Source organism: Ictidomys tridecemlineatus, chromosome 12, assembly GCF_052094955.1.
Source record: "Ictidomys tridecemlineatus isolate mIctTri1 chromosome 12, mIctTri1.hap1, whole genome shotgun sequence".
NCBI classification, from domain to species: domain Eukaryota; kingdom Metazoa; phylum Chordata; class Mammalia; order Rodentia; family Sciuridae; genus Ictidomys; species Ictidomys tridecemlineatus.
The window spans coordinates 8878493-8895547 of NC_135488.1; the positions used below are offsets into that span (position 1 = coordinate 8878493).

Consider the following 17055-nt stretch of genomic DNA (forward strand, 5'->3'; position numbering starts at 1 on the left):
TTTTGTCATATAAATTGTATCTGAAGGCATCGGAAAGCATGTTATTGTGAGGGGAATGAGAACTTTCCCATGATCAAGTCCTGAAAAAAATTAATGTTTAGTTTGAATGAAGAAAAACAAGAGAAAGAGGCCAGGTATATTGGAAGAAAATAGGGAAATGTGAGACAGGGTAAATTTCTTGTGGGAGGGAGTTGAATGCAGAACAATATGGTAAATATTACTTGGATACCAAAGGGGAAAATGGGAATATGCCCACAGGATGGGGCACCAGGGGTCTGCAGAGACACTGGAAGAGCATGCAGAGGAACTCAGTAGGAAAGACCCGTGCGACTTCCGCATCACCTCCAGCATGTTGTTTGCAAGTCATGGGTCCCATACTTACAATTAGAATCGAGGAGATTGGGAAACAGTCACTTCTCTTGGACTCACAGGAGAACAGAGGTTATGACCCCCCTGAAGTCTATGGGGACAGGTGGCTCCTGAGAGAGACAGTCCCACCCACACATCCTTCTTTGTGGAGAAGAAGCTGCGGTGGAGCATAGACAGGGAGCAGATGTCGAGCTGGGGACACTTCTGCGCAGTTCTCCCTCAGGACTCCCATCCGATTTTCATAGTAAGGATCTGAGAAAGATTCCTGGATAGTCCTCCTACGGGGAGGGAAAGAGCCGCCACCTGAGAGTCTCAGGCTCTTCTCACTAATAAATACCCACTGCCCCGTCCTCAGAGAGAAAACAAAAAAAAAAACCAAAAATACCTTCAACAAGAGACTCAGGGCTTCAAGGAAATAGAAAGGAGGTGACAGCCATGGGAGGAGGTGGGTTAAAAAAAAAAAAGAATGGACAGGGTTGTGAAGATGTCACTCCTGACAAACCAGCAAGACTCCAGAATAATTACAGAGAGCCAACAGAGCTCTAAACTTCCAAACCTTTCTCTACAAAACAGAATGTAGAGGAGTCCCAAATCTACCAGAGGAGAAAGAAAACAAAGCAAGAGAGGAATTCAAAACTCGAGTACCTAGAGCTTCAACAAACATGAAACAGAGCCCCACTTTTAAATGGACGACTATGAAAGCTGATTTAATTTAGTATCTACTATCTAAAAGTTCATTTAATTCAGTATCTTCTATTTAATATGATATGTTCATTTTAAGGAAAACAATCATAAGGCATATCAAATGATCTAAAATGAAAAAGCAAATGTCAGAATCAGACTCATTCAACACAAATGTTGGAACACAAAGAATTTCAATATTTATGGTTAATATGTTAGTGAATCTAGTGAAAAATATGCAAAACGAAGGGGGAGAGTATTGTAGAGAGTAGAAACTATCAAAAAGAAGCAAAAGAAAGTTGAGAAAAGCAAGACATCATTGAGTTCATTAGTAAACTCAGCACAGTTGAAGAAAGAATCGGGGATTAAAACTGGGAAGAGAAAAATCTCAGGAGAAAAATGGATGGAATATTTAAAAAAAAAAAAGGTTGAAATTCTGATGGTTGAAAACTCTTTAAAATTGATGACAGCCCCAAGCAAGTTCAGAGAACAAGAACATTAAAAATGAAACAACACAAAAGGCAAAATAAAAGCCCCACTCAGGCATATCATATTTTAACTACAGATACCACAGCAAAAAATAAAATCCTGAAGGGAAACAAAATGAAAAAAATAATTTAGGGAACAAGAATGAGACCTACCAAAGACTGTTCCTCAGAATTTATGAAAACAAGAAGAATTGAAATATATAAATTGTGGGAAGGGAAAAAAATCCCACCAACCTAGAATGATATACATGACATGAAGTAGTGATAAAGATATTCTCAGAAAAACAAAACTGACTGGTCCTGTAGGAAATGTTAAAACAGTTCTTCGGACAGGAAAGATCATGACACATGAAAAACATATCTGTATCACAAGAGGGAAAGCATTTACATACCAGAGTAAGGTACAAAACATTTTATGATCTCATTCATAATTGGTATAAAAGATAATTCTTATGCAGTAGTAGTAATGTGTTGGATAACTACAAATACACAGGGGAAATGAACAAGAGCAACCCATAGTGCAGAAACGAAGCATTAGAGGCATGAAACATAAAGTCTTATAGTGTTCGTTGTAGGTGAACTTGACATTTAATATTTAGCATATTGAAATATTTATTTTAAATGCTAGGGAAACCACTGAAAAATATTTTAAGAGAATAAGGAAAAAAGTCAAAAGAACAGTTTAATAAAAAAATAAGAAAGAGCAGAAAAGACGATACAAGAAAATAGAACAAATACAATAAACAGAAAACATTTACAAAGATGATTGATAGATGGTAATACAATTTTGTTGATGATTGCCATAAATTGGAAATACTTTCAACACACCAGTTAAAAGACAGAGAATACCAGGTTGACGTAAAACAAGACTCAATCATATGCACTCTATAAAATTTCTACTTTAAATAAAAAGACTCAGGATAAAATTAAAAGTGGAAGAAAGGAATACCACATTAACATTAATCCAAAGAAAGTTGGGATAGATACATTCCAGTAAGTGGACTTCACAGGGAGCTTTATCAATGATCCAGAACAGCATTACATTAGGGTTAAAAGAGTCAGTGCTATAAGAAGTCATAATAATCGTAACAGATGTATTACTACATGAGAAAAAAAATGAAAGACCTGAAGTGAGAAACAGTCAAATTCACTATCATATTTGTGGTTCTCAATACTGCTCTCTCTGTGATTGATAGAATAAGCAGGCAGAAAATAATTAAAGAGAGACGACCTGACCAGCTATCAATTGACATGATCTAATAGAACTTCTTAGAACATTCTATCCAACTATGATAGAATATGCATAGAATACTTACTAAAGCAAACTATGTTCTGGGCCATAAAAACAGCATAACAAATTTAAAGGAATAGAAATCATACAAAGTATATTCTGAGGCTATAATAAAATTAAACTAGAAATTTTAAAAATAGATTAAAATATATTTGAAAATCATATTATACTTTTCTAAGTAATTCTTATGAAATAAAAAAGTCTTAAGAAATTCTTATGAAATAAAAAAGATAAATTATAGAATATTTATAAGTAAATAGAAATAAAAATACAAGTTTGGCTTGGCAATACACTGAAAATAGTATTTAGAGAAAAACTTATAGTCTTAAAAAAAGTTTGAGTGGGGGGCACTAAAGAAGAATGGAATTACCTTAGGTTAAGTAGAGGGAAGTGAAGGGAAGGGAGAGGAGGTGATGTTGGGATAGGAAAGATAGTAGAACAAAATAGACATTGTTACTTTGTGTAAATACATGACTGCATGACCAATATGATTCTACTACATGTACACTCAGAAAAATGAGAAATTATATTTCATCTATGTGTGATATATCAAAGTATGTAAATGCATTCTACAGTCACTTATAGCTAATTAAATTAAATTTAAAAATTAAAAAAAAAGTTTGAGAAAGAAAAAAGATATGAAAATAATGTTTTCCTCTTAGGAAATTAGATTGAGAACAAATTAAGCCTATAGAAAACAAAATTTTAGACAGATAAACAAATTAAGCAATTTAAACTAAATAAAAAAATCAAACCATGTTAAAAAAGAAAATATTTCAGCAGAAACCAAAAAAAAAAAAAAATGAAATCGGGAAAACAATAGTAAAAAATCCACAACAAAAAAGCTAGTTCTAAAATACTTAATAAACCTGATCAACTTTTTGCCTAACTAAGGAAAACAATGTAGAAGGCATTGATTATTAATGTGAGAATTGAAAGAGATGATAAAGACTATCGATTCCCAAGTCCAGTGGTCAAAGGAGTATTACAAACAAGTTTGTGTCACAATTTTGGTGCCTTGATTAGCAGATGTCAGTTTCCTAGAAGAGACTAACTATCAAACCTAACTTAAAGGGAAATAGAAAACCTCCATAGTCTTATATCTTTCATTTTATTATATTAGTAGTTAAAACACTAAAACCAAAATAAATACAACACAGATGCCTGGAGCTTCTCTCGTATGAATGCTTCAAGACATTTAAGAAAGGAATACTATGACCAAATCCTCTCCATCTTTTTGAAAAAAAGTTGAAGAGGGGAGCACACTACCCAACACATTTTATAATCTGCATTATCCTACTATCAAAACCAGATAAACACATTACAAGAATAGAAAATGATAAGCCAATATTTTTCAGTTTTTAATGGAAACCACTACAAAATCATTAGTGAAATGTTAGCATATCTAATCCACCAATGTATAAAAAGAATTATGTACCAAAACCAAGTAGGAATAATCCCAGGTATTCAAGGTTGGTTCAACATTTGAGAATCAGTTAACATTATCTACCTCACTAGCAAGATAAATAAGAAAAATCATATGATCATCTTGATGGATGCGGTATCAACATTTCATGAAATCCAGCAGTAATTCATGATAAAAATTCTCAGGAAATACCAATGGAGGGGATCTTTTTCAATTCATTTAATGAAATATACCAAAAAAAAACCTTAAAACAAGAATAAAACTTGTATTAACAAACTGGATAAACCCACCCTAAAATCAAGAACAAGACAGAGACGGTTTCTCGCACCACTTCATTCAGCATCTTACTGGAGATTTTAGCTAGTCCAAAGAACAACAAAGGGAAATAAGAAATCTACAATGTAGAAGGAATAAATAAAATGCCTTTGTTTGTCTAGGTATAACATTCCAAAGATTTAACAAAGATTTAAGTGCTTTAGATACCAGGAGAGCAATATCCAAGATAGGAGGTAAAAATACAAAAGTCAAGTAGTTTCCTTTATAAAAGCAAGAAAATTTGAATTTGGAATATGAAAATGAAATACCATGCCCAATCCATTAAGATCAAGAAAAGCTAAGAGATAGTTAGATGATTACCTAAGAAACATTACAAAATAAGTACAAGATTACTGTGTAAAACTTACAAAACTTTGGTGAAAGAAATAAAACACTAATTATAAAAATAAGTTTATTAACAATAAAGTGTACTATAATAATCAATATGAGTTAACAGTTTTAAAAACACTATGCACTGGCATTGAACCACCAAGAGGCAGATGATGGGAGCCAAATTTCTCAATGACAGAGAGTCACCCTGCCAATAAACAACTGGAGAAAGATAGAATAAACCATGTGGTGCTGGATTAAATTTAAATAAATCAGCATAAACTCAGTGTTTGTTTAATATAGACACAAACAAATAGATGTTATAGAAATGGTTATGGATATGTATACATGGATTAGAATATGTATTTACATGGATTAGAATGCATGGATATATTTCATAGTGCTACCTGCTAAGAGCAATGATAGCCAAATAACAATGAACAAGATTGGCTCTTGGATCTTGGTGTCCAGTGCTATTCTCTAATAAAAGGAACCCAGGCTCCTTAGAGCAATGCCTGATTCTAAGACATCAGAAGGAAATATACAAGACTGGAGAGTCCTATAGGGCCAGAAAGTAAGGAAGTACTCCAACAGGACAACGGGAAGTCCACAGGACATGGGAGCCTACTGAAACACTTTATTGGCAAGCCTCAAATAATTTGAGCAAGAAAATAAGTGGCATGTTGTTGAAACATAATTTATGGAATAATACTCATGAGTGTATACTCATTATAAGTCAGTGGGGGAGAGACAAATATCTAATTTGGAAGTGTAAACCAATGTTCCATTATGTGTGGCCACTTAAGAAGGCAGATACTGATTGATTTAGTCCGCTTTTTCACTGCTATGATTAAAGGCATGACAAAAACAATTTGAGAAGAGGAAATGTTTTTTGAGGGACTCATGGTTTCAGAGGTCTCAGTCCATAGACAGCTGGCTTCATTTTTTGGCACTCCAGGTGAGTCGGAACATCATGGAGGAAAGGTATAGTGGAGGAAATCAGGTGAGGACATGTCTACCAAGAAGAAGAGAGATACTCCACTAGCCAGATATATGCCCCAAAGGCACACCCCAATGCCCACCTCCTCCAGCAGCACACCACCTGCCTTCTGTTACCACTCAGTTAATCCCTATCAGGGCATTAATTCACCGATCACGTCAAAGCTCTCATAATCCCATCATTTCACCTCTTAATGCTTCTTGTATTGTCTCACATATGAGCTTTTGGGAAACATCTAATCTCTAAACCATAACAAAGTGTCTAAGAATTGCATAACAAAGAAGTCATAACATCTTTATGGAATTTTTTAAAGTTTTTTTAAAAGAGGTTGTAGAAAAACAAATTGAAAAGAAAGAAAAGACAAAGGAATATATAGCACAGCAATCCTCAATTTAAACTTATACACAAAATATTTAAAGGTCTTGTTAAAATGCAGATTCCAATGAAATGAGCCTGGTGCAGAGCCCGAGACTGCATTTATAACAAGCTCCCAGGTGATGTGGACGCGGCTGGGTCCAAATCCACACTTTAAATAGCAAGAATAGAGGAAATGGTTAGAAACCTCAAAGTCAGTGGCTTCAAATGGTGCCCAAATAGCTGAGTTGAAATCTTTTCCAGAATTCCTCTTCCTGTTTGGTTTGGGGTTATGGTTTCTCACAGGAGATATGATCTGGAAAGCAGCGTCAAGAACTAGCCATGTTCATGCTGAGAGGGTCACCTAAAGCCACACCTCATGGCTGGCTGCTATATCTCATGCGGATGGCTGCAGATGCCCTGATTTTCCTGGTGGATGAGAGGTGACAGGTCTGCATCTTCTCACCACCTATCGGGTCTCTTCATTTGGTATCTCCAATCATGAACCAGGTCCGGGGGTGGTTATGTGCTGACAGATGCCTGTATCATGACCCACATGGTAAAAGCTGCTGGTGAGAAGGCAGTGAGTGACCAAGGTGGGTTCCAGCTTGTCCACCTGGTTGCAAATTTCCCTTCCTTTGTGTTCCTCTCTTTTTCCTGACTGGAGGCTCAGTGTCAGAGGCAGGGTAAACATACTTGCACAGAATGCTCCCCACTCCCAGAGTCATGTAGGCTCTAAGCCCTATCTTAGTTATTTAGGGGATTGAATTTTCAGGTCGATTTCTCACTGACATACATTGGGGATGGTAGGAAGAAACATGATATGCTAATTTTGGGGAGGTTCTAATTATCGGGATGAGAACATGACTACTTATAAAAGACTCTTAATTAGAAAGCATAATATGAATACATAATAATGGCTATACTAACATTAGTATTTAGGACTCTTCGTTGTAGATAAAACTAATAGGTTGATACCATTTGAAAGAAGAGTTTGCTGACTTCCAACCACAAATCTTAACAAATAACATATTCTAGTATTTTAGGGAACCAAGAGAAATCAACAAAAATGGTCACGACTTCCCCCATCGGGGAAACAAAGATGAGTGATTATGTAAAGGTAATTCATTAAAGGGGCAGCCAAGCAGCTAACAAGAATTTAAACCATACTCAGACTCACTATGAAGTAAGTTAAGATCCACAGTAACACTGAGATTGTCCCTAAAACCAGCTATGGGCAAAACCTTGTTAGTGGGTTTCTATTTGCTTGTTTTTCAGGACTGTAGAAAACGGTAGTTCATGGCACACAAGTGGAAGTACAAGTTGTTTTATTCCTTCGAGATAGAAACCTGACTAGTACTTGAGGACATTAAGTGGCATGTACTGTGCTGCAGCAATCCTACTCTGAGGAGAAGGAGGAAGGGAAATGTGTTTGGTGTTGTAGAGAAAAAATTAAGAGTCTGATCAATTCAAATACCTGTTGTCTGAGGCTCAAGTGAAATAAAAAGAGAGAAAGAAGAAAGAGAGAGAGCTGTAGAAGATTTTAAAGACTTTTTCCAAGAAACCTGAAGGAAGAACCACAGAGTTTTTGTTTTGTTTTATTTAGTTTTTTTTGTTTTCATTATTTCTCAATGTTTTCCATGCATCTCACCCATCCCAAATCTACTCTGAAAAACATTTTGTGAATGAGCTTCATTGAGTCTTTCCACAGCAGTCAATTTAACTTCTTAAAAACAGCCACCCACTTTATTTTATGCTCACATTTAATAAAACAAATAATCATTCTGAAGCAGATGAATACTAAATGAAGGAATAGTTAAATAAATGCCAATAACAAGTACAACAAACATGGAAAGATTGGAAATGAGCACAACAATTTCTTGGTATGAACCTTAGTCCATTTTGTTGCTTTAATTAAATGCTAGAGACTGGACCATTTATAAAGAATAGAGGTTTATTAGACTCATGGTTCTGGAGGCTGGGAAGTTCCAGAGAACGGTGCTGGCATCTGTTCACCATCTGGTGAGGGCCTACTTGCTGTAATACAACATGGTGGAGGGCACCACATGGAGTCACAGAGCCAAACTGGCTTCTATAACAGAGCCACTCTTTAGGCAACCCACTAATCCATTAACCCATAGGGCAGAGCCTAATCACCTAATCGCTTCTTAGAGGTGCCACCTGGTCTCCACTCAGTCACACACAATGGGATTAAATTTCAACATGAATTTCAGTGGGGACATTCAAACCAACGCAGTACTTACCCCCTCAGCTGCAACCAGCATCAGAGCAGGGGAATACATTAAGGGAACCCGCTCAGCAGTAGGCAGCAAGCCAGGCAGCTCTCCGTTTTCACAGGGGCAGGGTGGGCTGTCTGATGGTATTCTGAGAAGCAGGTGATACTGTATTAGAAATAAATAAAAGCAAGGCATCCTGGAGATTACTGCTGCAGATGAGGCTGAATTCAAAATTAAAAAAAAAAAAAAAAGAGAAAACTGGCGAGCCTGGGCCAGCGCGGGGCCTTGTGGGAGGGCTTAAGGAAGTAAAATGGTGGACCTGGCGAACGAAGAAAAGCCTGCCATTGCTCCGCCCGTCTTTGTGTTTCAGAAGGATAAAGGACAAAAGAGGTCAGCTGGAGGCTCCAGTCCTGAAGCAGGAGAAGATTCTGACCGAGAAGATGGAAACTACTGCCTTCCTGTCAAGCCAGAAAGAACGTCCTCTTTAACCCAGTTCCCACCTTCACAGTCAGTGTCAAAACACAATGTTTTTATGCCATCAACCTTCTGCGAGTCCTCTGCAGGCAATTCTGACTCAGACCCAGAGGAAAAGAGCAGCGGGTTCCGGCTGAAGCCACCGACACTGATCCATGGCCAGGCAGCCAGTGCAGGTTTGCCAAGCCAGAAGCCCAAGGAACAGCAGCGCAGTGTTCTCCGCCCAGCTGTATTGCAAGCCCCACAGCCAAAAGCACTGTCGCAATCCATCCCTAGCAGTGGCACCAATGGAGTCAGCATCCCAGCAGACTGCATGGGGGCAGCAACATCATTATCACCAGAAAACCCTGCACGGAGAAGTCCTTCTGAATCTGCTGACGAGGCACATGCACTTGAGGAGAAAGAGCCCCAGAAAAATGAGTCTAGCAATACTTCTGAGGAGGAAAACTGTGAGAAGAAAGATCAAGTTGCACAGCAATCCTTTGTATTTGGGCAGAACTTGAGGGACAGAGTTAAGCTGGTGAATGAGAATACCGATGTAGCTGGCTTGGAGAGTGCCGGACAGCCCAGCTCAGACACGCCAGCTGCCACCAACTACTTTCTCCAGTATATCAGTTCCAGTTTAGAGAACACAGCCAACAGTGCCGACGCCTCCAGCAACAAGTTCGTCTTTGGCCAGAACATGAGCCAGCGTGTTTTGAGTTTCCCCAAGTTAAACGAGGTCAGCTCAGATGCCAGCAGGGAAAACGCAGTCTGGATCTGAGTCGTCTTCCCAGGAGGCCACCCCTGAGAAAGAGTCCCTGGTCGAGTCAGGGGCTGCCTACACCAAGGCCACAGCGCGGAAGTGTTTGTTGGAGAAAGTGGAAGTGATCACTGGGGAGGAGGCAGAAAGCAACGTGCTACAGACCCAGTGCAAGCTGTTTGTCTTTGACAAGACCTCACAGTCCTGGGTGGAGCGAGGCCGGGGGCTGCTCAGGCTCAACGACATGGCATCTACCGACGATGGGACACTGCAGTCCCGACTTGTGATGCGGACCCAGGGCAGCCTGAGGCTGATCCTCAACACCAAGCTGTGGGCCCAGATGCAGATGGACAAGGCCAGCGAGAAGAGCATCCGCATCACCGCCATGGATACTGAGGACCAGGGTGTGAAGGTCTTCCTGATCTCAGCCAGCTCCAAGGACACAGGCCAGCTGTACGCTGCCCTGCACCACCGCATCCTGGCCCTTCGCAGCCGTGTGGAGCAGGAACAAGAGGCCAAGATGCCCGCCCCTGAGCCTGGGGCCGCCCCATCCCACGAGGAGGACGACAGCGATGATGATGTGCTGGCTCCCTCGGGGGCTGCCGGGGCCTGCGCAGGTGAGGAAGGTGACGGGCAGACGCCTGGGAGCACATAGCAGCCAGCGCACAGGAGGCTGCTGCTTGGTCATCTGTCTGCTGCCCGCCCCCTCCCCGCAGGCAGCGGCACCATGAGCGGAGCCACACCCACCGGGTTGACCACAGGCTGGATCTGCATCCGTTGGAAAGCAGACGCACTCGGGAGCTGCCTGGATGTGGTTTGGGACATGAGACCTCATCATATTGATGAGCAAAAAAAAAGAACGTTCCTCCCTGCCCCTCCTCTGAATGGCACATTAAGACTTGTCACAGCTTCTCACTGGGACTGGGAGACCTGGTTTCTTCACCCTGCGTGTTGCAGCCTCTGGGTGCAGCAAGGGCCTCTGGCCCCCCTGCCACCGCACCCTCCCTCCTGCATGGGTGGCACCTGCCTGGAGCCAGCACAGGGCCTGGGTGCTCTGTGTGGCTCTTTATCTCCCATATTCTGATTTGATGGTTTATATTTTACAATTTTTTTTTTTTTTAATTTCCAAAGGCTCTGTTTTCAGTTCTGGGATTGAGTTGCTCTCTTGCGCTGAGCAGGCACAGCTCCTTGAGGGCTTGTTCTTGTGGTCCTGGCCTCTGAGCCGGGGTCAGTAGGCCCCCACTCTGCCCACCTGGGTTCCTGTAAGCTGAGTCACGGGGCGGTGGGGTGTCTGCTTCCATCTGGCCTAGGTCTGGAGATTCCTATCTAAAAAAAGGCCACGGAGCCTGGGAGGGGCCCCAGGGACCCCTAGTAGCCTCTTCCCCGTCCACATCATGTGATCCATCTGTCCTCGGGCACCTGGCGCCAGCCTGCTTCCTGCTGTGGGCCATTCCTTGCACAGCCCTGGACATCATACCCTCACAACGGGCTGGGACCTCTGGGAGAGGCAGCGGGGCCCTAGCTAGCCATGGGGACCAGGTACCAGACAGTACGCTGTCCCCGTGCACACAGCATACAGGAGTAGGTGCCTGGGTACCACCCGTAGGGCAGCCCATAGAGGAGGTGAATCTTGTGCACAAGGCTCCTCAGGACTTTAGGGGAAATCCCCCAGCCCTGCCCCCCCCCCAGCGCCCCGGGGGTGAAGAGGAGGCCTCGATTTGCAGCTGTGCCACCCACACCTCCAGGGGCAGCCAGAAGCCCCAGGGCCAGGGTGGCTCCATGAGTCTGCACTGCCCAGCCCCCTGCAAGCCTGAGCCAGGGGAGACACCAGAGGCCTGCCCAGGAGATCCGGTCACACTTCTCTGCTTTACGCCTTAGCCAACTAGTGACAAGGAAAACCAGACAATGCCCATGTGTTTTGGAACATTTATGTAAGATTGTCATATGAAATGTATTTGGGAACTACATTAAAACTTTTAACTAAAAAAAAAAAAACAAAATTAAAAAAAAAGTGAGCTTATTTAAAGACAAAATAATCACATAGATAAAAGTCGACATGGTAAATGTAATGGCTAACTTTCAGGGTCCAGCGGGAACTACCCATCATGGACTTAACATCATTTCTAAACTCGTCTGTGGGAATGTGTATCTGTTGGCAGTGCTGGAATTGAACCCAGGGCCTCATGCATGCCGGGCAAGTGCTCCACCACTGAGCTGCATCCAGAGCCCTGTGAGAGCATTGCTGAATGAAGCTAGCATCTGAGTCACAGTCTCAGTCTCGGTAAAGCCAGTGCCCTGCTGCTCCCAGCATGGGGAGGCATCATTCAGTCTCGATAAAACAAAAGGAGAAAACATGCATTCTCCCTTTTTCTTTGGCCTGACCACATAGTTTGAGACCTTCATCTTCAGTCCTCAGACTAAGATCATACCAGGTTGGCTCTCCTGTTTCCAGGTCTCCAGACTAGAATAGAATTCCATCACTGGCTGGAGCCTCCAGCTTGCAGAGAGCAGATTGAGGGGCTTCTCGGCGTCCATAATATCGTGAGCCAACTCCTTATATTCAGTCGATGGAGAAGATAGATTACATGGCCCCTGCAGAAGAGGGGAGAGGTAAAACTCCGAGTCCCTGAATGCCTGTTTTCTGTTCCCCCAAATTCTAGCCAAGTTCAGGGAACGATGAGAGGAAGCCTGGGCCAGAAAGTTCAGATACATTTTATCTTGAAGGGCCCTGGCTTTCTCCTAAGCACACAGGGAACTAGGACAGGTTACTAGGACAGGTTAGTCTTATTCGTAGAAAGCTACTTTATTGTGTCTACACCAGGAGAGATGTTCCTTGGGATTCAGGCAAACTAAGCAAACTAATACTCGATGATGTCACTGCTTCTTGCTTCTGCAGACTAACATATAAAACTTCTCTCTAAATGGGGAGGGGCAGGGAACTCAGGGCACTGTGGAAGCACATGGGTCACCTGTCTAGCTGGCCGCCACTGGACTAAACGCCATGAGGGAGAGGAAGCCCTGCCTGACAATATACCTTGAGGGACAGAAGTGCTACTTGTCATCTTGTTGCCACTGAACTCTTCTTGGAGCAGTCACTGATCTCTTGAAGCTTTTCCCAATAAACCATGTGTCTCCTATGCTGTCTCTGGGTACTTTCTTTGGCCATTCTGCAACCTACACTACTGGGTTATGTACAATATATATATATATATAGATAGATAGATAGATAGATAGATATGGATATAGATATATATAGATAGATAGATATAAAGAAGAGATATTAGATCTATTGCTTTTCTTTGTTCTTTCTGAAGAACCATAACTGATACACTAAATTACTATAAAAAATCTCATCAAAATGTTAAGTATTTATTTATTCTCTATGAGTTTGAACCCTTGGATTTGATCTTATAGATCAAAAACAGTCAAAAAGCAGCAATTTCATGTAGTTCAACCAGGCACCGTAGTGTTTTCATCTTGGTATCAATCATCTGGTACAAATAGAATATTAATGATTTAGAAGTACAAGCAGGATTTGAAGACACAAAGTCCTAGAGAAATGGAAAGGGACATATTTAGTTAGGTGAGTTGTGGCACATTGCATAAGGTATCAAATTTTTGAAAATATTTTTAGTTTTCTTTAGTCCATAAATAAACTTTCCGTGTTCATGAAATATCGTGTTTATATGCAAGGTACATTGTGTTTCAAAAATTATGTGTCACAACTTCTCCTACATAAATTTGATGGAGTCATTTTAACTGTCTTCTGACGGGAGAATTTCAGAGAAGGCCGAGATCATCAGCAATTATTCCAAATAATCTGTTTGCTTTGCTGATATTTTTGTTTTGTTTTGTTTCGTTTAGTTAGTGTGAAATTTGTTTTACTTTTCTGTTAGCATCATGAGCTATATAATTCTACCTAATTTCCATCTTCCATTTTTGGATAATTTTTTTTAGAGCTTTATAGTTATTCATACTTGGTGGGTTCATCCATCCGTGGAAATCGGTTGAAGTTCACGTTCCCCCTTTCCCTCCCCCTGCCCCCTTCTCTTTCCTCTACCATACCAGACCTCCTTTCAATGGTCTATTAATTTGTATTTGTTGGGTAATGTTTTAAACTGGGGATGAACTTTCTTGATTTAATATGGGAGTATTTTGTATTTCAGTTATGACTTCTTCCCTGGGAACTCATGCAAATGTTCATACAGCCTTCTCCAGGTCTTTATTTATTTATTTGCAGTTACTGGTAAAGGCTTTACCACTGAGCCACATCCCCATCCTTCAACCTTCCATTTTTTTTTTAACTTGCCTTTATCCATTTTTCTGTAGGAATCTCTCTGATCTTCCCTCTGTGTTCCAAATGCGTCCTCTCTTCATCCCAGGGCTGTTAGAGACTTTCATCTAGCCTTTGGAGGTTCCTAGTGGTCCTTTCCCCATGTCTCCCTTTCATCTCATCTAGTTTGTTAACTCACAGATTTCAGGTTTCTGCTTCTGTTGACAGAGGCCCTGGCTTTTCTTGTATCCTGTTGAAGATACTAATAGCATTCACTTCTATAGCATTGTTAACATAATTGTTTTCTTCTGGTTTCCATATTAAACTATTTCCTTTGGTCTTTCCATTATCGGAGTCTTCAGCACGATGCTTTGCTTATTTTCTTACCTAACAACATTTTATTTATTTATTTATTTATTTATTTATTCATTCATTCATTCATTCATTCATTCATTCATTCCAATCAGTTACACATGACAGCAGAATGCTCTTAGACTCATGTACACAAATGGAGCAGAAGTTTCCACTTCTCTGGTTGTGCCTTACGTAGAGTCCCACCATTCTTGCAATCGTACATGTACCTAGGGTAATGATGTCCGTCTCATTTCCACCGTCTTCCACCAACTATTTTACAACCTCTTTGTAGGCCCCCAGTGAGATCTTTTGTCTACCAGCCTTGAATGAATTAACTTCTATCCATGCACAGTCCCCAGATCTGGTTAGTGGATTGTTCCTGTCTCAATTCTCATATTCTTCTGGATTCTCCTTCTCTGATCGCTCTAGGGACAGCAGGGGGATTTTAGAAACACTGGCTGAGATCAGAACATCAAAAAGCCTTCTATTTTGCATAGGGTCCTTCTCATCTCCTAACCCACAGCCTTGCTCACACTGGGATTAGAATAAGGAAATTATTTCATAACTCCCAGAACATTATACATTGCTTTCAAAAACCTTCCTCCACTCTTTTTCACCTTTCCTCCCCCCCCTTTTTTTTTGTATAAAAAATATGCATCCCTAGATTTAAACTCTCCGTGTTAGTGCCCCATGGTGACCCAACCACTCCATTGCTATCACTGAAGTATGGTTTTCATTTCTTTTTTTTTTAATTTTTTTTTTAATTTGGCACTGGGGGTTGAACCCAGGGGTACTTTAGCCCTGAGCTACAGTCCCAACTTTTAAAAGAAATTTTTTTTTAAATTTGGGACAGGGTTTCACTAAGTTACTTAGAGCCTTTCTAATTTGAACTTGCAATCCTCCTGCCTCAACCTCCCAAGTAGCAAGGATTAGAGGTGTGTGCCACCATGCCTGGCTTATTCTCTTTTACCACTAGAAAGTTACTGAGGGGATTAGAAATGACCACAGGCCTCTTGACAAGAAAATCAACACACACTGTGGGAAGACATCTGACTATGGTATTGATAAAGACTCAGACTTTCTGAGGAAGAGCCCCGCGAGAGCCCTGTAGGCCTCCTTTCCCACTCCCAGATGGGCAGGCCGGCTCTGGTGCAGGATGCTTAGCCTGAGTGGCTGAGCAAGTAATGTTTTTGGAAGGAGTTATCCCACATGCTTTGCCGTGATTGGAATATCACCCAGATACTGGCAACAGAATTGTACACTGTCTTTTTACATCTAGTTGTGGGTTTGGAGATGCTGTATGAGCCAAAGTCATTGAAAAGATTTTCACTTCTTTTGATTTAACTCATGCAAATTTTATTATAAACTGCAAACTCCCTACTTTTATCCTTTTTTAACTTTATAACGTTTAAAACTCTAATATTCCCCACATCATCTCTGCCTTCATTTTAGTCTTTCCTCTTAAATACCCTTTCCTTTCTGCTAATTCTGGAACTGATCTTTCTTTTAATCCCATGCCTTGTCACATCACATCCGAGGTCTTCCTAATTCAGTTGCAATTTGGTTTTGCCTGTTTCCACCTAATAAAACATTCAGAGTTTTCCCCTCTTCTGCTGGCCTTTTCCTTTCCAGTTTCACATCGTGGCAAATTAATTACACAATCCATACTGAATATTGAATAGTGCTGCCTGTGCCTCCGCAGCAGGTAGTGGCAGCTTGGGATGTTATGCTTCCGACCCCGTCCACTCAGTCACATCTTCAGCCCTTCCAATTAATTATTTAGAAGACTTCATATCTTTTCTCGCTGGGAGAACCAAGTTGGAGCAAAAATGGTGTCAGTGCTTTGGAATACTCATGTGACATAAATCACTATTTATCTGGGGCCACTGGTCATTTGTGAACCTGTTCATCTATGCTATCTGTGCTGACTTTGAAAGAGCCATCATGATTTTTTTCCCAGTTTTCATGATTAGATCACATCATGAAAATCCTTTTTCACTTACACTTATATTTTGAACTTTAGTCTACATATAAAGAGGCACAGAAAAGTCTAAAATATGAGTAAGAAAGATTAAAAAAATAAAAAGACAATGTCTTGTGAATTTTTAAGATAGCCACTAGCCACCCCTCTCATGCTAGAAGTTTGGTTATGTTCCTCTCTTAGAGGTACTCCTGCTGTTCTTTACTTCTTGACAAATTACGAGTTGTCATCCTATTGTAAATAACAGTTGGGGGAATATTTAATGAAAAATCTCATGGGCCGAGCAAAGCATCACATTATTAATTTGTCAGAAATGCTATTACTTAGACAACCAATCTAAAATTTGTAGCTTTTATTTCACAGTATTAGAGCGACTCACACCGAGAAGCACTGAGCAATATCAGAAAAGGTACTGGGAAAACTCCACCAAAGTAAATTTTTTTGTATGACCAATTATATTTCAATTTATTTTTTTTGATAATAAGAAAGCAGTAAAGATTAAAAATGCAAAAAATACTTTTGAAAGGAATTTTCAGTTAGAAATCCAAATCTCTCATTCATGTTTCTGATTTTAGTTCATTCAGTCATATAAAACTGTGGTACTTAACCTGCAAAAAAAAAAAAAAATAGCAAAGAGATTTCAGTATGGTTCTGGTTATCCCACTTCCATAAAATCAAATATGTCTATACAACCAGAGATATGAAAAATTGTGCTCTAGATGTGTAATATGATTTGTAAT

General features: G+C 40.4%; 2 protein-coding genes across 2 annotated transcripts in view; one reads left to right on the forward strand and one right to left on the reverse strand.

Moving 5' to 3' along the window:
- The window catches only part of LOC144368993 (uncharacterized), a 388140-nt gene that overhangs the window by 125085 nt on the left and 246000 nt on the right, over positions 1 to 17055 (reverse strand). The gene's annotated exons all lie outside the window — the stretch shown is intronic.
- On the forward strand, positions 8763 to 10377 carry LOC144368990 (ran-binding protein 3-like). Its single transcript, XM_078028012.1, is given in 2 exon segments — positions 8763 to 9709; positions 9711 to 10377. Coding segments are annotated over 2 exon segments (1560 nt in total). The 5' UTR covers positions 8763 to 8801; the 3' UTR covers positions 10363 to 10377.